Source organism: Monopterus albus, unplaced genomic scaffold, assembly GCF_001952655.1.
Source record: "Monopterus albus unplaced genomic scaffold, M_albus_1.0 scaffold89.1, whole genome shotgun sequence".
Lineage (NCBI taxonomy): Eukaryota > Metazoa > Chordata > Actinopteri > Synbranchiformes > Synbranchidae > Monopterus > Monopterus albus.
Window position 1 is genome coordinate 1,456,800 of NW_018127969.1, and position 19,751 is coordinate 1,476,550.

Below are 19,751 nucleotides of genomic sequence, written 5' to 3' on the forward strand. Positions count from 1 at the left end.
TAAATGGTTATGATTCAGCACAGACTTCATCTTTACGGATGGGGATTGAGGCCACTGTAAAAACATTTTAGTTCCGACTTTAATCTCAGAAGTCTGACTGTTTAAAAATCATTTTTAAAGTCAAACTTCTGAGAAAAACGTCAGAACTCAAATGGGTTTTTTACAGCAGCCTGAACTCTCTTCCCTAAATCTTCAGCTTTAATTTTATCCCAACAGAAATTCAGTTTGCACACAGGAAATAAACACACAGGCACAGAATGATGACAGTTATTAGCAACAATTAACAATCAAGGACATAAATAAAATATATTGTAGCATTGGGGGCGGAGAGACATCTGGCGGATCCCCCATAATGCCCTTCTGGGTGCGTTGTATATAGTTCAGACTTGGTGGACTTGTTCAGTGTGTCTGGTTGCTGTTGTGTGTTCCCTGGCTGTATGTGTGTGACAATCAAAGAGAAAAAGACAATCTTCAGTTCCCTACAACAGACTTGGAAAAAATAACGAGGAAAAATAGAATATTATTGTAAAAAATAAATATACATAATAATAATAAACCAAATAAAGAAAAAAACAGAAACAGTACTAGCATTCAGGCCGGATGAAAATCAGTTCCTGTTTGGCCCAAAGAGAGTTCACATGGTTTGACAAAATCCAGTAGCCTGTACTGTAACTTGTTGCCTTTATATATATATGTATATATGTGTGTGTTTATATGTACTCGTGTATGTACACAGGTGACATTGGAGTGCCCTGGCAGAGATGACTCTCCCCATGTGGACAAACTGGTGGAGAGGATCTTCCACTGTAGCTGCCAGTCCTGCAGTAAGGAAGGTGCCCAGGAGGGGGCGGTGATGCAGCTGTATCCAGCAGACAACGGCCTGGACGTTCCATCTTTATCTGACACCCTCAGCGGGTCTCAGTCTCGCCCCCTGTCCCATTCAGATACACACTCTAGTAAGCATGCTCACGCACACATAGACCATCACACACTACCACATACGTCCAATGGAGGCTAAGTTTGTCACTTGTCACTTTGCTCCTCTCTTTCACTCTCTCTACTCGCCCCCACACTGTAGCGTTTGAACCAATCCGTAGTGTTGTAAAGGCACTTTGAAAATATGACTTCACTTTGTGTTAAAAAAGTTTCTCTAAAGACGCGGGCACACACACACACAAACACACACACACAATCATGCTATCAGATCACACTCTATTGTATATAAACTCTTACAAACATACCGACATGTGCACTCTTTGTTTGCTGATTAACATGTATGTGTGTGCATTTAGGTATCCAGACATGACTATAGTCTGCTAAGAAGCTGTAGTCTCATTACTTTTAATCTGTTTTGAAAACAATAAATTCTGTTGTTGTGATAACTGCCTGTTCATTTCACTGTTTCTAAAAGTGAAGCTGTTTCTTTATGATCATGTGAGTGTTCTGTGAATTTAGGCCATGGGATAATAAGAGACATCACATTTTAAATATTCGTGCTATAAAAATAAATATAACACCAACACTGAAACAGTTGTCTTGGTAAAACTGTTTCAAATTTTACACAGAATCAGCTGGTGATTAAACTTTATAGGTGCCTTTCTTAACAAAGATTTTAAAAAGTACTTTTCAGAGAGCAGAAAAAGAAAATAGCGGCACAGGAAATGCAAAAAATAGAATATGATGAAGACAATGACATTTAAAACTTTAGGAAATTAAAACATTAGAATGGAGGAGAATATAAAATTACCTGAATGGGAAAGTAAAACCTCAAGAAGCATTGAAAAAGCATAAAAGCTTTTTTTGTAAATAAAATAACATTTATAACTTTACATGTCTTGCAACTGGGACCTTAAAAGTTGTATTGTGGAGGCTGACATGGTGTAACTCATTACAGTAACAACAGATAGATATTGTGAACACAGAACACATACCTGATGTTGTAACTGATGATAGTACAGTTATTTACAATGTTGTTTTGCTAAATAAATGATCAAATAAGTACCTGATTATCTCATAGATAGATGGATAGATAGATAAATAGAGCGATTGATCAATCTTTTAACAGGGTTCACAGTCAGTTCTGCTTTTTGATCTGAAGTGCCAGTGGAAGATGCATTACCATGGCAACCTGCCGGAGGCTGTTTAGTAAATGGACGGTGAGTGACCTCCTACATGGCTCAAAGCTGAGAGTGACAGAATCAGAGGTGGACACACAAAGCTTGATGGGCTTAAAAGGAAACAAAGAGAGCATGTTTGGTTCACGGTGAACCAAGCTTAAAAAAATAACTATTACTGAACAGCACTTTGAAGTGACTGCTGAGGAGTATGGCAGTTAGCGCTGTCACCTCACAGCAAGAAGGCTCCAGGTTCAAGCCCGGGTGGACACTGAGCCTCGCTGTGTGGACTTTGCATGTTGTCTCTGGGTACTCCGGCTTCCTCCCACAGTCCAAAGACATACAGCTTAGGTTAATTGGTGACTCTAAATTGCCCGTAGTGTGTGTGGTTGTTTGTCTATATGTCAGTCTTGTGGATAGACTGGCAACCTGTCAGAGGGGATTGGCTCCAGCGACCCTATTCAGGAATAAGTTGTATAGATAATGGATGGATGGAAGTTCACTACCGGCCCAGCAGATGTCAGCAGATACAGGTAGAATCTACAAAAATGATATTTACTGAACTTCCTTCTTAACCTCTCCAGGCAACAAGTCAAACATCTTCCTGTCAGACCCTCTACAGCATTTTCCCTGTCCTTCATCACTCACTCCCTCATCTCTAGCTCCACATCCAAACTCTTTTCTGCCATTTCCAGTCAGCTCTGCTCCATATCCTCCCATCTTTTTGCTCTTCTTTTGTGTAATTAAATTTGAACCGTGAAAGGTTGACTGTCTATCTGTGCTGCAAAACACATCGATCATGCTCTTATCTCACGACCACACAGCTCACGAAGCTCGGTGGTTAGTGAAAAGCAGTCTGCATAGGGAGAAACTCGGAGGGACATTTGTGAACATCACAGCTTATTATCCTATATTACTGAAATTTGTTGATCAAGCTTTGATTTATTGTTTGGTTTATTTATTGGTTCCTTTGTAAACTGTATCTATGCTTTGTTTTCAAATGTATCATCCTTTGCCTGGTACAAAACACATTTAATTTCTTTCCTTATAATACCGCACATCTTCTGGTAGCGTTTTAGGTGTGTGACCCATGGCAGATGTACAAGAGTTGCACTCTTTACAGTGTGTGTGACTTCTATGGATTGATATGCAACCTAATCTATTGTCCCCAAACAAATGTTTGCATATGCAGACAACAAGACAAACAGGTCTACTGTACAAGCAGCTTTTACAGTAATTTAGCATAATCTATTCAAGTCATTATTTAAACACATAAAAATGCACCTCGACCAAACGGGCTCAAAAAATGAGCTATAATTTAGTTACTATTGTTAAAGGGTAACTTAATATTAGGCTAAAATGCATTTTTTCACTGTTGTCTTTGCTTAAAAGTTTCAAGTCATCATTCATAACATCTAAAAGTGTTGCCACAGTGCACTGACCTGGAGTCCAATCATGCCACTGGACATCAGCAAAAATAAGGTTTTATCTCCAGTTAAACTTACTCTTTTTCAAAAGTGTGTCAATAACAGCTTGGTAAGCCACACTTTCCCACTGGATCCAAAGATTTGGCCGCATAAATGGCTTTTACAACCATTTAGTGTAATCTATCAAATGTATAGAAACAGCAGCGCCTTTGACTAATGAAACAGAAATTGTAACTAATGGCTTACTGAGCACCATGTGCAAATGCTATAGCAGTTATAAGACAATTTATATACCAGGTTGTTAAAAATCACTTATAAATCATGGTGATCCAGTGCAGCCAGCAGTAAATGCATCCATTTTAAAGTATTTTGAAGAATCAATTAATCAAGCCTGCACTTTAAAAGGATTAATGGTTGTTAATAAATGGATTTGGGCTCTTCTGCTACCCTTTCCCAGGAGCAAGTGGAGCAACAGTCCACTGAAGAGGGCCATAACCTGGCAACCCAAAAGCTGTTCTTATGAACGTGTATGCTGTATTTTTATCTTATGCATAAACCATCAGTAAGTGAAACCATTGACTGAAAATATTTTAAAACTATTATATGGGTTGTGTGTTGTTAGAAGACGTATGGCATTAACGTAGAGACTTAATTCTTCAACATAATTTTGCTTTGTATGGGTGTGTGGAGATGTTCCCTTGTGTTAAAACTGCGAAACAAAAAACACTTTATTCTCAAAGAAAACTTTTTGTTGTTGGTTTTTCTAAAATGTAAAACGTTTTGCTGCCGCGGGAGCGCGCACTTAACTGGTAATGCGCGCTCTCTCGCTCGCTCCTTCCATCACATCACTTCAGCAGCGCAGGTGCTTTTCTATGCTGATGTGCTTTTTAAAGCTGGTATGTTTGTAAGTCTTAATTTTAACCTGCACAGAAACTGAGAGCTCCAGATCGATCACTGGGTGAAGAATTCAACAAACACAACCGGGAGATTGACGGGATTTGCACTTGGAGGTAGGGAACAAAATTCTCACTGCGGGCAGCTTGTTTAAAGACCTCTTCAGCCTATAGCTCTAATGGGGCTGTGACACTGTGTGCATGTTGTTTGATCAGTGTTCACGTACAAAAATCGGAGTGTCCATCCCAAAAATAACTAGAAACCCAATATAGGCTATATTAATTTATGTATGAAATATAAAAGAACAAAGTCGTAAAAAAGCAACGACATCATGATATAGACTGAACAAAACCGCATTGAGAGGACCAGGACATGTGTCCAGTCCAGTGTGATGTTGAACAGCCCTGGTCTGTGTCTCCAGCTCAGCGGCAGGTCCCTCAGGTTAAAAGGTTTCGGACTGATTCTGTTTAAAACCGATCGTATTGGCATGGAGTCCGGCTTTAGTGACAAAGCCCTGATTGATGAGATACTGTATAGATCGGAGGGGCCACGGGAAGACAAAAAGTGTGTCAATATGTGTGCGTGCGCCTGTGCGCATACAAAGTCAAAGAAGGCTATAGGTTCTTTATTTACATAGACTAATGAGTTACTGATGAGTTATTGACTGGAGGGCGGAAGAGGGCAGTGGGGACAGCGCTTCACTATTCTTATTTAAGGCTTCCAAATTCAGAAAGCAGCAAAAGTGAAGTACACATTTTATTTTTGTGGTTTAGAAATGGAATAATTCAGTGACAGTATTTTCAATGTATACACATCTGGAACTGATGTTTTACAAGCTTGCTCCAGACCCACAGCAACATTTTGTTCCTCCTCCTCTTATAATTATTATATCTATTTTGCATTAATTAAAATAAAACACTAACAAATCCAAGATTGTGTAAGGAATGGAGTCTGAATCTGAATAATTCACCATCTAAGATGTGTGTATACACACATATGTGTTAGATTTTATATTTATAAGTATTTTATTTTATTTTTTATTTGCCTAATGCTCATTCCTTTTTCTTGTTTGCACATTTTTCAGGATGTGTGGTATGGACGTGGACCTGGATGATGGTGGTTCAGGGGAGGAGGAGAAGGAGGAGGAGTTCTGGATTGGGGATGGGGTGAAGATGCTGCCTCCACCTGTGGCCCACAGTGAGGGCAGTGCATGGGGCAGCCGCAGGGGCAGGTGTGGATGCGTGGCCTGTGGAGCAGTTCTCATCCTTTGGAATGTGTGCATCGTCTTGCTCAGCGCCGTTCTCCTGGCGGCAGTGTTCTTTGTGGTGCTGCTGCCTGCAGTGCTGGTACTCTACGCCGGTTTCCTCTGCCATTCAAGGGTGAGTTGTCAGCGGAAATGTGTGCTGGGCTTAACAAATATTAACTCTATTGTTTTGCTCTTTTTTATAGCAGCGACAGCCTGAGAGGAAAGGTTTGCTGTTATTCTAGTTGACAGCTGATCCACTGATGTAATTTGAGGTTCAGAATTCAATTTAAGTTGTCAAGTTGCATCTGAGCTATAAAGATTGGTCAGAGAACGGTGGGCTGACGTAGCCAGTGATTCCCTGGCAAAGGGTCAAGATTATAATATTAGATACAAGGTGCTATTTTTCTAGAGGTAGGCATAACAATAGGCCTTTAGTACATTATGTGGACTAAGTTATGTGTGCAAGTTATATTTTTGCTGCAAATTCTGTACAAAGAGAATTTTCAGTCTGTTTTATTTAATATGTTAGTTTTCCCTCATTGAATTTGTAGCAAATGTGATTCTCAAGTAGACTAAAAGAACAACCATGCGTCTTGCAAATCAAGTCATTTCATAAGCAAACATAAACCTCTACATTGTCCTGATTTGTTGGGAGCAAACATATAGAGTAAAGTGTGACTGTTAAATTACTGTACAACTATACAGTACAGCAGGTCTTTGTGTTAATAGTGTTAATAGTCTAGAATATAAAGGCTACACTTGGTTTCCCTATGACCGTACAGATTTGTTTTGCAAAATATAGCAGCATTTCTCTGCATTGATTCTTTTCAGTAGACTGATCATCAAAATCTTGAATTGATATCCATCCATCCATTTTCTAAACCACTTAGTCCCAAACGGGGTCACGGGGGGCTGGAGCCAATCCCAGCCAGCTGCGGGCGAAAGGCGGGGTACACCCTGGACAGGTCGCCAGCCCATCGCAGTGAATTGATATCCCCTGGGAAAAACTAATCAGTGTGTTGGACATGTTCTTAAAGGCTTGATAACTGGGGCATCCCTGTGGCCTAGTGGTCAAAAATACATACCAATCTACTGTACACAACCTGCTCAGCACAATTTAACAACTAGCTGGTGAACACGGATGAGCGTTTAGCTGCTAAAAAGCCAGATATTTCCCTCAGAAGTTAACCAAAAACAGAGCTAAAAGGCGAGTCAGTACTGATCCTACATTTATGTCTGCTTATACTGTATATTGCTCTGCATCTGCTGGGGTGTGTAAGTAGACAGTTGTTTGCGAACATGTTTGCCATTTCAAGCTAAATGTGATGTCAGTGCTGTTTGCAACATGTTTCCACTGCCCCCAAGTGGCCAAAAAAATCCAGTTATTACAGGGTTATGAGGATAGCATTCTGCCCCAACATGATAACATGTTTGTAAATCATATACAAGAAGGAATCTCCACTACTCCTTTTTTTTAACTTAACTGATGGTTTGGACAAGTAAGGCCATGTTTTTTGTGTAGAGTGGGATGATTAGGTCTCATTAAGGCTAGCACGGCACTTGGAGTCTGTTGAAAGAAACAGACAATCACAGGCTTCTGGGGAAGTGCTCTTGGCAGCATTAAGTCCTAGGCTTATACCTGGCATCTTCTCCTCAAAGGTGTTCAGGCCTATTCTTCATAGCTGTGCTTTTTGCCTTTAATTGTGGACAACATCCAAAAAGATTATCACTAAACTTAAATGTTGAAGCTTGTTCCTTCTAATGAGGCAAAAAGACAGGCTCATTTTTTTTGTCGGAGGCTGGCAGATCATCAGTACTAGGTGGTGGGTCTAGCATTGTGTCAAATCATGCTGTGAAGACTCACAGCTCAGACCTTGGCTCACCTGACAGCTCATAATGTATACAGAGACCCTGGTTAATGTGGTTTCTGAAGGTGCAGCCATGTATGACAAAGCAGACAAATTAAGAGCATGCAAAGTGTGTGCCTGCGATGAGACTATAATCATGATTAGGGCAGAGCAAATGGCAGCTCAGAGCAAACAGTTGCAGATAATGTCAGTCAGAGATTTCTGTGGTGACAGCCTGAGCATGGAAAGAGGGACCCACTGAGAGAAATGTCTGACTTGGTGCCAGCACCAGCTGTGCACAGACACACTAACATGATGACAAAGAGGAAAATGTACTCACTGTAAGCACAGTGTGCACTAGACAGGGGTTGTGTCTCTGTGTCTCTGTGTCTGTGTGCTTGTGTGCGTTAAGCACTACGGTTGCTAGGGTACATTTGTAGGTGGCAAAGTTACTTTTGAAAAAGCTTACAATGGAACATTGTTAAGGGCTTCAGACACAAACAAATCATTCTGAGTGTGTTTGACAGAGAAAAAGAGATAATTCATTTGTGCTTGTAAGCCTGTGTTGCAGTCTTGAAGGCATGATCTGATCTCACCCTCGCTCTTTCTGTTTTCCATTCATTGTTTTATCTATTTCCTGCCTCTCTTTCTATGGTAATTCTTCCCCCCCAGCCTCTTCCTCCCTCTCATTCTACCATCGCAAATGATTGACAGCTAACAGGGTTACCAACTGCTCTGAGGGATTTTATTATCTGAACTGTAGACGGAGACTGGGAGAAACTCTGTCACACCCCACTACCCATACAGTCCCACGTCTGCACCCTGACATATGCAGACACACTCTACCACACACTAATCATAGCTTCTGTAGTGAATGACAAATCCGGCTGAAGCCAAAATGTTTATCACATCCTGTGATGGTCCCCTCTGTGTTTTTCCCCGTAGGTCCTCAACGCCCCCTCCGCCATCTGCCGCTATCTTGATGACAACAGCTGCTCCGCCCTCATCATCTTGGGCTTTGTGATGATGTCACCACTCGTGGTCATGGCTGCTGCAGTTTTCTGTGGGCTGCTCCAAAGATTTCACCTCCTGCTTCTCATTCAGCCCATCACGCGTGCCTGGTACCGTGGGCGGCTGCTGGACTGGGCAGGCAGCATCCATGCCTGGGTCTAATCATGACAGGACAGAGGTGCTGAGAGTCAGACATAAGAGTCAGGGCATGTTAGAGTCAACCAGAAAGGAACAATGGGCAGCAAAATTATCAGGAAGACCTTAAAATGAAACTCAGTTCAGTATAACAATACAGTTAAGAAAATTAACAATACAATATGATACAATATAATAACACTTTATTGTCAGATAAGATCTGAAGTTTGTCTTGTGACACCAGGCAGCACCAACGCAAAACCAAACAATCACAACAACACATAAACAATAACAGTAAACAGTAAACCACGTCTGTTAAAGCTAACAGTTTAGAAATAGTTTGACATTTTGGGAAATCCATGTATTTGCTTGGCAAGCGCTGGAAGTGAAGATTGATACCACTCTCGGCACAGTTAATGATAATGCACAAGCAGATGATAACGTTAGCTTGGCATAAAAAATGGAAATAGGTGAAAAAGCTAGCTTAGTTCTGTGCAAAGATCAAAAAGCCACGTACCAGCAACTCTAAAGTTAATAATTTAACATATTATATGCTACTTGTTCAATCTGCACATGCTTACATAAACAGAAATGTAACAATGCTAAGCTGGGACTGTGTCTTCACCAGGCCCACAATGACACTTGGGCTTTGGAACGAATTAAACCAACAAGATAAGTAATTAGATAATCAGTGAGCTTCAGAGAAGCTGGCAGCTGAATTTTGTTACTTTTGGACAGAGTCAAGCTGGAACCAGAGGAAAACAATTAAGCTATGCTACAGTAAGTGCATCTTGTCTCTAGCTTTATAATTATGTGGGAGTGGTATTGATCTTCTCATCTAACTAATAATCTCCCTTCCCAAAACATGGCACTGTTTTTTTATTCTCAAGGTTTGTAGTGTTGTTGAACTGGAAGTACATTTTGGGTCACATGGTGATTTGTTACAAGTTAAAATAAGCTTGTGCTAAAGTTTGTTGTAACAATTTCATTCTCAGTCTTATTTGGCTTTGAAGTAGAACAAGCTGTTGTTTTCTGTGATTCATAGATGTATGTTTATGTACTTTAACCTATCACACAGAACGCATCTTAGGACAGTCTGGAAGAAAATAACTATAGTATCTATAGAGGGAAAGTTAAAATATAAATGTAGGTTTTCAGACAAATAAAACTCAAGGATTTGTCATTTCCTTTTGAGCAGGTTGAACTAGTTCAATTTTGTCTATAAATCTATACTTTTGTGACTTTGTATTGCCTTTTTGCTAACTGGATTGACATGTGATGATTGTCTCTGAAGTGCATGTCCAACAGTTATTTATGATTACGCATTAGAAGTCTAGCAAAAAGTCAAAGCATAATTGCAAACATAAGATTTAGTGATCTGCTTTTGATTTATTTTGGTCCTGTGTGTGGCTCAGTTCCCTGGGACCCTCAAATGCTCCATCAACTCAGAAAAATGTTTGAACAAATGCATCTTATAAGGACTTCAGTATTGTTTGTGAGATGAATTAAATGGACAAATATGTTTGTCCTCGAACCACTTTACCTGATGTAGCATCATTATCCTTTCTTGTCTTGTGGGATGGAGGGAGTGTATCAAACATATTTCATTTTAAGTCAATCCTCTAGGTCACACTGTGCCATATAAATCACACCCTTCATTATGAAATCACATTTATAGTACCATAAAATAATGGCTGTTTAGTGGGAACCAACTGTTAAAAAGGGATTTGAATCATTAGACCAGGAGCTCATTTTGCTGCCTCTATGCTTTCAGGTCATTTAAATTCATCAGTGACACACGCACTCCTTTTTATCAGTGTGTCCTTGCTCTGTAATTAAGCGTTCAGATTTGAGGTTGCATTTCTCCAAAGAAAGCCTTGAATTACAATTTATGCGGGGCGGTTATTATGTGTCCTGTCCCAGTGTTGTCATATTGAAATCTGTCTCTTTTTATTTAAACTTATCTATTTGTGTGTTCTGACTGTGTCAGTTTATGTCATTCCTGTTATTGATCTTCCACTGTGTGTAAATCGTTCGCTTACCATAATTGATCCCTATTGGTTTCAGTGTATGAAAGAACTGTACAGAAAAAGGGGTGATGTATATTTTTCTTTTCGGTGTTATGAAAACAGCAATACATGTTCAGGCCTTGCATCAATAAAATGAAGACCTTATTTTTTCCTGTTTACTTTGTGTTGAGGTCTGCACATTAAGGTTTGATGATTAGAGCCTAGTCAGTGATGACTTAACAGTCTCTCATCATACACAGTGTACAGTAGCAAAATATAAGAACGTGTCTGTTTTGCTGGTCACAATTGTGCAGTACAAATGAGTAACTAAATATAGGAAAATGGTGCCTCGGATTACACTGGACCACCACTAACACGCTTACAGTGCTAGCATGTTGATATTTAGCAAGTATTCACCAGATTCACTATCTCAGCTTAACCTGTTAGCATGCTAACATTTGTTAATTAGCAGTAAACACAAAGTACAGCTAGTCTGACATGGTCTTAACTTAAAAATTCCACATATTCAAATTTTAACATGACAAGGTCACTGGGATTCACCTCAGTTCTTACAATTAGTTCTAAGGGGAATTAAGGCAATTAATGGACCAAAACACTAGACCACCGGACCAATCTTGACCTTTAAAAGGGTTCTTAAAAATTTAATTTTATATTTATCAAACAAAGATGTTGTATTATATTGGCATGATTTTGGTAATGGTAAAGAAATAGGTTTTGTATCTGCACTAAAATCTAAAACAAACAAGCAAACAATAAAAAGCAATAAGTTATAATATGAACAGTATGCAGCTCAACATCAGGCACAGCATGTATGTATACTAAAGAAACATAATGGCCAGTGTGCAGTAGGGGAAGGGGAAGTGAATGGGTTTTTCGGTGTGGCACACTGTTAAATGCCATTCCATAAAAAAAAAAAACAGAGAGATTGAAAGGTACAGATCAGTGAGTGGGTGGATCACAGGGTGAGATAGTTTGTGTTAAATGCCGTTTCCAAGGTCAGTCTTATCATACATGTTATCTCTGCAGTCTGAAAGACATTTCAAGCCATGTGTTGTGACACACAACAGATCTTTATCTGAATTGATATCTGAGATAGTTCAGTGACCATGGGCAGCTGGAGCAGATATCCTACAATTTGGTTATAGGATTTGCCATCCCAATGTGCAATATTTATGGTCAGTATAAGCTGTATTTGTCATGTCTCCTCACTGGGTGACTCACCAAACTTTGAAGTCATGATTACCGCAAAGTGGCTGAATATATGTGACTGAGCTTTATGCACATTTCTGAGGGAGACCAAAATGTATCTTTCAGCTAAAAAGGAAAATTGTGTTTTAAAGCAGGCCCATCACTTGTAAGTGTTCTCTGTTGTTAATGGTTGACAATTAGATGCAGACTATGGGCAGGAAAATTGCAGCAGGATGGACTAGACGATGAGCTCTGAAAGCCAGAAATTTTAGCAAATGGTAGAGCAGCGGGTCACTGCTGATGCCCTTACAACTGCATTGGAATAACACCCCTGAAAATATAATTACAGGTTATAAAATCCCCGTATTTTCTCTTAAAAATACTCCACATTTAAATTTCATTCATGTTGCCAGTTCATAATTACTCATTGGTTTGCACAACAAAAAACATTTTAAGAGTCGTTCAGTTATTCAGTATTTAAACCTTGGAGTATTTCCATGTCTTCCCTGTGCACAAGCACAAACACAAAACCTTTCTAGCTTCTATTTGAAACATCAGTACATTGATACATTTCTTATAACAGTTTTAGGACAAGTGTACTGTTAAAATGGAAATATTTAGTGTAGTTTGGGTGACAAAGCCATGAAAATTATGATCTCTGCTAACAGTACTGTGATGATGTACTTGGGCACAGCGATGCTTTGAGCTAAATGCTAATGTCTGTATGCTAACATAGTCACAGCGGAATCACAAAGTAGGCTACAGTAGAGGCTCATGGGAATGTAATTAGTTTTGCAGGTATTTTCCCATATCGGACAAAGTGAAGAGGAAGACCACAGTGATTGCAATTTATCTTGATGAGAATATGAAGTTTCATAGCAAACCATAAAATTTCACTCTCTACTAAAGTGGTCTGGTAAAAACTTTCAATTAATACCTTTACGACAACTTGAACCCATTAGTCAAGGGGTCCTTCATTCTGCTTTCACCAATCCCACACATTTTAACCAGAGCAGTGAAAGTGTGGGATTTTGCCGTTCTGTTTAAAGTGGACTTTGTAATGGATGCTTCTGTCCGCCTGAGACCCACTTTTAAAAAGGGTGTCTATTAGACAATAATTCAAACAGCCATATCCATGAGGAGAACGCTTGTAAAGTACTGACTGCATTGATTTTCAGCCAGGTAATTTTCAGCTGCCTCTAAAACAAAATGAAGCAAATATGTGCAGGTTATTCTTCTGGTTTTATGGTGATCCTGATAACCAGCAGCTGAGACATTCTTTTTATTCATCACTTTGGTCACAGTTGTAGTAAACACCGTCCTCTGGGTTTTGATTATTATTTTAATATATATTTTACACTGTATAGACCTTCACTGATTTGTCTCCATAACAACATGTTTTTTCAGGTATTTTCCATGGCAACCAAATTATGTTTGGGGCATGCTGATTATATAGAGTATCATTTGTAGCTTTGAAAGCAACAGTATGTATGTGTGCGTGCGCATGTCTTTATTACATTATGTGGACCAATTTTCTTTCTGTATCATCATCATGAGGACATTTTAGTCAGCCCTCACAACTTTAAAGTGCTTTTTGGAGGTTAAGACTTGGTTTCAGGGCTTAGATTAGAGTGCGGATTAAGGTTAGGCTTTTAACTGTGCCGGTTGATGTTAGGGTAAGAGGCTAGGGAATGCATTAAGGCAATGGGTGTTCTCACAGAGATAGAAGTACGAACATAAATGTGTTTGCTGTTGTTATCAAAGTATTTCAGCTTCCTGTGGCAAAGAGGACCAAGGCCATTAAGTAATAAAGATGCCACTGTGGACTGCAGGCTTACAAACAAGTGAGGAGCAGCTTTTTTATAACTTTGCCCCAGGCTACTCTGCCCAAAGACCACATCGCCTTTCGTAAACAATGCGCTGCAACAGTTTGTCCAAAAGTGTTACAATCGGACAGCGTTATGATTTTCATTGTTTTGATTCTGTATGCTCAGTGGGTTTGAAAAGCAATAATGACTCTCTGCTTTAAGGGTTTTCATATCTATACTGAGTGAAGGACTCAAAGGCACTTTTAAAAGAATGCAGAAGGATAATAATTCTGAATATACAAATAAAGCAGCCCAGGAGTTTTAATATGTATCCAAGTGAACCAATTGGAAAACCTAGCATTAGCTTGCTACTATATTGCATGACCCCGTATGTTTTGACTGAAGAGTTGGTGGTTGACACATCTGATCTTCATCAAAATGCTGTTTAATAATCACATAAATGGGGAACATTTTGAATTACGTATTGCAAAATATACCTCAAATTAATAATCACTGTACCACTAAGGTTCAACAATCAAATTATCAGCAACCAAAGTAGGTTTCCAAATTCAGTCCAAGACAAAGGAACACTGAGAACACACAGTAAAATTAAATAATCTTCATCTTCAGCACACAGCGGGATCAGCCAGTGATAATGTTGGCTGTGAGCAGTGTGTGTATTTAAGTAATGAGTTTGTTTGTGACCCTCCTCCCTGGTTTATTTTCTTATCAATAATGCTTCAACCTATAAACATTTGTTAGAACTAAACTATCATGATTTCTTTTTAAAGAAGGCTAAAGTAAAAACCATATTGCAAGTGGCTGCGAGATCTGTCTCTATTGCAGCAGGTGTATTGTGGTACGTGTGTTCAATGTGTATTAGTAGGTGGTGTCCTTGTTCAGTACTCTGCTGAAGGTGTTACTGTGATGTACTGTGTTTGTTTTTGTGACCACACTGTGTATACAGAACTGTATAATACAATTCTGTGTGTGTGTTTAATGAGTGCCCAAGCAAATAACTGCATTAGTACACAGATGTTCACTGGCAAAAAACAAGCAAGCAGATTCAGATTCCGTATCTTCTGCACTCATCCTGTGGCGGCCAACTGCTCGTGATAGAGCACAGAAATACAAGAAGATGATTAACAACAGGCAGAGAGGCACAGTGGCTACAGCAGGCTGTCGGAGGAGGTGACACGTCCAGGGCAGGATGGGAGCGGGGAGAGATGTGGTATCATGACCCTTTTGCCATACAGGGCTAATTTATACACATTCATCCAATTATCTGCTGCCATGTAGGAGGTTTAGAAATCCTCCAAGGTTCTGGAGGAGAAATGGGTGGTGTAAGGAGCTGGAGACAGTAGTATTGAAGCTGAACTGACCAGCCAGCCCCTATTATTAACAAGACAGGAAGATGCAATGTTTCTAGCAGTAGCAGGTTGTAGATAGCAACAAGGATTTATGTGCTCGAGGTAGTGATGTTAGTGATAAACAAAAAGAAGAAAGATAAAATTCTAATTCATTATATGGCGCTCCACTTTTCACAGCTTTGGAATTTGTGCAGTGTTTCAATTTGTTCAGAGCTAAAAGGAATGCACTGGCTTCAGAAAGTATACAGACACTGCCACATTGCAGATTTAATTTTAAATGGATAAAACATTTTTGCCCAACTCAGTAACTGATAGCAACAAAGTGAAAACACATCGTTGCATTAGTTTTAATTAAATTAAACTTTTACTTATTTATTTACTTATTTAAAACTGAAATCTCCTATTTACAAAAATATTCAGAGCCCAATTCAATACTTTATCAATGTTCCTTTGGCAGCAATAAGAGCTTCCAGTCTTCTTGGGTGAATCTCTGCAAGCTTTGCATATTTGAATTTGTGCAGTTTAGCTCGTTCTTCCTGGCAGATCCTGTCAAGCTCCATGAGATTGGATAGGAAGCAGCTGTGAATCTTCTTCAAACATGTTCTGGTTGGAGCATTATCTATAGGTGCTTCTTTTATTATAAAGGTTTTGTGATCATTGTTGATTTTGATTTTGTAATTTAGTTTTGCTGTGACCAGCTTACTACTAACCAAGCTTGTCATTATACTTGTCTGCATAGCCTGGCACCCTGACATCACCATGAGGTTGCCATTTTTGGCTTTTAGTAAAATGTCTTATGTCATTAAAATTGAAGAGTTATGCATGTTCCCCCTGGGTTTATTGCACTCATTATAATTCCTGGTGTAATACTCTTGTGTTGCAGGATGACAGATAAAGTCCTTACAGATGTCAATGGAACTTCAGCCCTTGACTGAGTGTGGTGTCAGTGACAATTTCATTTCCTCCAGAGTTCCTGCTCCTGGCTGGGGGGGTCTAACACTGAGCCTGTGTGATTTTCAGCAGAGGGTTGTAGAATACAAGGTCTTGCTGTGGGTTACTTTATAATGACAGTTCCTCAACTTTGATTATTACGGGCAACACTAATCCTGCTCAAGGCTAAAATTTAGTGTATTGTGTGTCACAGATTATGCTCACAATCAAAGGTAATCATGATAGAGTATTCACAGCACCTGCTGGTGTAATAACCCTCATCTTTCCTTCTCTAGCTGCTGTGTGAAGTTCGGACTGGCTGTAGAAAATATGAACATGGTTGTCTGAAAGAGAAGAAACTTTACATTTTAAATCACTAGTCTCAAAAAATAACACAGAAGTAATAATATTTAAAAAACACACAAATGTGATTTCATGCTGTCACTGTGATTTTTGCCACATCTTTCCTCTACCTTTCTCTTTTGGTCTCTTTCTCTGCTGATTGCTGAAGCACTCACTCTTGTGAAAATTACTCTATCCTGTGTGTCATTTACAACTGGCTCTCGCAGTCCATTTTCCACTTTTGTACTCCACCCCGTCTCTCTCTCTCTCAAGCACACCCACCCTCTTTACTCTCACTTCTCTGCAACAGAGAATTATAGCTCTCCTAGTATTTACCATCACATATACTATAATATTTCTTTCTATGCCTCTCTGTCCTCCACATTTTGTCCTTTTGTTTCTCATATTTTTACAAGTCTATTTTTAAAGAAGAATACATTTTCATCTGCTTCTTGTTTCTTTATTGCTGCTCCATGCACACAGTGTTTTTTTCTTCAATCACTTACCTCAGTCTTTCCAAATTCTTTTGGCTTCCTTCCTTTCCTCTTTTTAACATCAGCAGGTTTTTACCCCTATGTGGCTCTAGGGTTGGTTGGCAATGTCCACTGATAATCCACCACTTTGGTTTGGACCAAAATAGCTCAACAATTACGGCATTTTGTACACCTATGCATGTTTGATGATTCAGGGCAAAGTTGCTGTGAAACATCTTCTCTGTATGATTGATAGCCACAAAATTTTACACATTCAGAAACCATTTATGCTTTGGTGATCCCCTGACTATTTGTCTACCTTGAAGTTAACAGTAGTTGTTTGATGTGTAACCAGTTAATGTGAAAGAATTAACTGGTGGATTGTCATGAACCACAGGTATTCATGCTCCTTTCAGTTTCAGGATAAATTGTAATTATTTTATTGATCTCTTTACATTTCATCTAATGCTATTTTAATGTGAAAACTTGACATTGTCCAATACTTTGCATACAATTCCTGGAAAACTGACAGTCACTGATCTCAGTTCTGTTCTGTTTAGTATTAATTAGCACCTGCTGACATGCTAAGATACTAAACTAAGATTGTACATATTGTAATTATTATACCTACTAAACATCAGCATGTTTGTGTTGGCATTGTGAGGCTGTTAGCGTGCCAATGTTAGCATTTAAGCTAAAAGAAACACTGTGCCCAAGAACAGCTTCACAGAGACTAGACAGTCCAACAAGCCTATTTCTTACAGCCTGTCACAAAGTCTTAGTCCTGGTCCTGTCTTTGCTCTACTTCCCCTGTCATTTCTGACCCAGTTCTATGCCTTTTACCTTTTTTGTCAGGTTTGCCCAGCTCCACCTTCCTCTCTTCTTCTTCCTCACACTAGCCTAGCCCTTGCACTGATTACACTATTCAACACACCTGCCCCGCTTCCCTGATTACTCACCAGCTGCACCTCATTAGTCTCCTCCATACTTATACACTGTTCACCAGTCACTCCCCTGCCAGTTCTTTCTCTGTCTTCAGGCCAGTGGTTGTTATGTTGTTTTGTCAAGATTATGTTAAGATTGTCTTTGTTCTCTCTAGTCCTTGTTAGCACCCTAGTCGTTATCCTGCCCTGCCGTCTCTAGTGTCTTCTTCCTCTTCAGCCCTCTCCTCTGGAACCCCCTGGATTTAATCTACCCCCCCAGCCACTGTCTCCCAGGTTGATGCACACCAGTGTATCCCTGCTCCTCTGTCTACAGCCATCATCACCTCCACCTCAACCAGCCCAGGACTGACCTCTGCGTCCGCAGCCCGGTACATCATCATCCACCATACCACTGACTGTTTTTCTGCTGCTGCTGATCGACACCCAGTCATCTACCTCATTACTCCTCCTGTATATATGTCACTACCATCACTGTAAATAAACCTCACTGTTTGCACCGAAGCCAGCCACCTGGGTCCGCTTTTTATCTGCTCGCTCACTGTGTTCGAGCGCACCCTAACATTTTTACCCACTCCTACCTGCTCCAGGCATAATCACCTGCTTCCTGTCTGTGCAGTCACTGATTCAGTATTTAAGGCAGCAGCCAACATTCATTCTCTGCCAGATTGTCCACAGAGAAACATCTTTAGTGTCTTTCCTGCATGTTATCCTGTTTTGGCTGTCGACCTGCTTCTCCCATTGGACTCCAGCTTTGCCACATTTGAACAGTTGGACTCTCGTGTTATCTGCCTCTTGTTTATACTGTTTGTCTCATCAGTGTATGGACACTGTCTTTCCCCAGAACTGATCATTTACCCGCCTCTTTGTCTCATTTGTTTTTGCCCTTTGACCAGAACTTTCCTATACTGTTTGTTTGTGCTCCCCTGCATACTAAACACCTGTTGACGCCTGAATCATCTACATAACTGTATCTGGGTTCCCTTGGAAAACATTGCTCATTAGTGTCTGCCTTTTCATGTGGTGTATTGTTTACCTGAACTCGTGGTGTTGTCTACTTACCTGTGTCCACCATTATGCCATTATACTTTCCCAGCTGAAGTTGTACTCCTGCTGTGGTTCTGCATGCAAAAGCTCTAAGATGTGACTGCAGGTGGCTGTGTGGAGATGAGAATGATAGCAGGGTCTGGATTTCTTTTTCAAGGTTTCTTTTATCTTTCTTTACTCGATTGTTTCAGTCTCTTTTCATGTGAACAACTGAATGCAACAGTATAAAGGCCTCTCAGGAGAGACTCTGAAAATGTGTGCCATTATCGCCATATTCAAGTGATTATCACATCTCACTGCCCTGGACAGGTTTTCACTTTGCTTTCAAGTGTAGTTGTTCAGAACAGCTATAAACAACGTTACCCTCTGAAAAGAACAAACAAAGGTGTACACTGGCCTTAGGTCTTGTTTAATCGTTCTAAAACCTGCCAGTCAGACAGCTGTACTGTTCCCTAGATTGTGTAAAATTAATCCACGAACACAACAGTCTTTGCCACAGTGTGTCTCTCATTACCCTCCACCTGGGAGAAGAAGATAGCTCCCATATTTACACATTAACTTTCCCCCCCATCACCATATTTTTTTCTCATTAGTTTCCTTTCAGTTTACGGATTAATAGTTTGGGTCTTTACTGAACGCTGCTGTCCTCCCTCGTCCTCTTCCTATTCTTAGAAAATTAAAATCCATTTTCCATCGTTCCACTCTTGCGTCTTTACAGCTTATCGCCCATCTCCTGTGGCTTCTGGATAAAAAGAGGAATCAACAAAGGCTTGAGCACTAAATTCCCTCCTCTGTAAGAGACCTGCAGCAGTCAGGAGCGGATTTCACTGCACCTCATGGCAGTGAAACATGGCACAACTCATATATCACAGAGCTAAAAAAAAAAAAAATCTCTGTGTGCCCACTGTGAGCATAAAAGCACAGATGGGAGTATTAACTGAATGATAG

The 19,751-nt window shown here is 39.9% G+C and overlaps 2 protein-coding genes across 2 annotated transcripts in view; both read left to right on the plus strand.

Moving 5' to 3' along the window:
• Positions 1–1,230, plus strand: part of nbl1 (NBL1, DAN family BMP antagonist) — a 6,300-nt gene extending 5,070 nt beyond the window's left edge. Inside the window, exon 4 of the mRNA XM_020607809.1 lies at positions 737–1,230. Within this exon, the coding sequence (XP_020463465.1) occupies positions 737–1,018 (282 nt within the window). The 3' untranslated portion in view covers positions 1,019–1,230. The remainder of the gene's footprint in view (positions 1–736) is intronic.
• A 3,145-nt stretch (positions 1,231–4,375) lies between these two features.
• On the plus strand, positions 4,376–10,848 carry tmem88bl (transmembrane protein 88b-like). The gene is made up of 3 exons (XM_020607729.1): positions 4,376–4,551; positions 5,520–5,814; positions 8,474–10,848. Exons 2-3 carry the CDS (start codon positions 5,521–5,523, stop codon positions 8,699–8,701), a joined length of 522 nt encoding a protein of 173 aa, XP_020463385.1. The 5' UTR covers positions 4,376–4,551; position 5,520; the 3' UTR covers positions 8,702–10,848.
• The last annotated feature ends 8,903 nt before the right edge of the window (positions 10,849–19,751 follow it).

Bases quoted from the DNA above. Each gene is read 5' to 3' on its own strand.
- tmem88bl (XM_020607729.1), top strand. From the start codon at position 5,521: ATGTGTGGTATGGACGTGGACCTGGATGATGGTGGTTCAGGGGAGGAG. The intron at 5,815-8,473 runs GTGAGTTGTCAG...TTTTCCCCGTAG, and splicing joins GTTTCCTCTGCCATTCAAGG to GTCCTCAACGCCCCCTCCGC.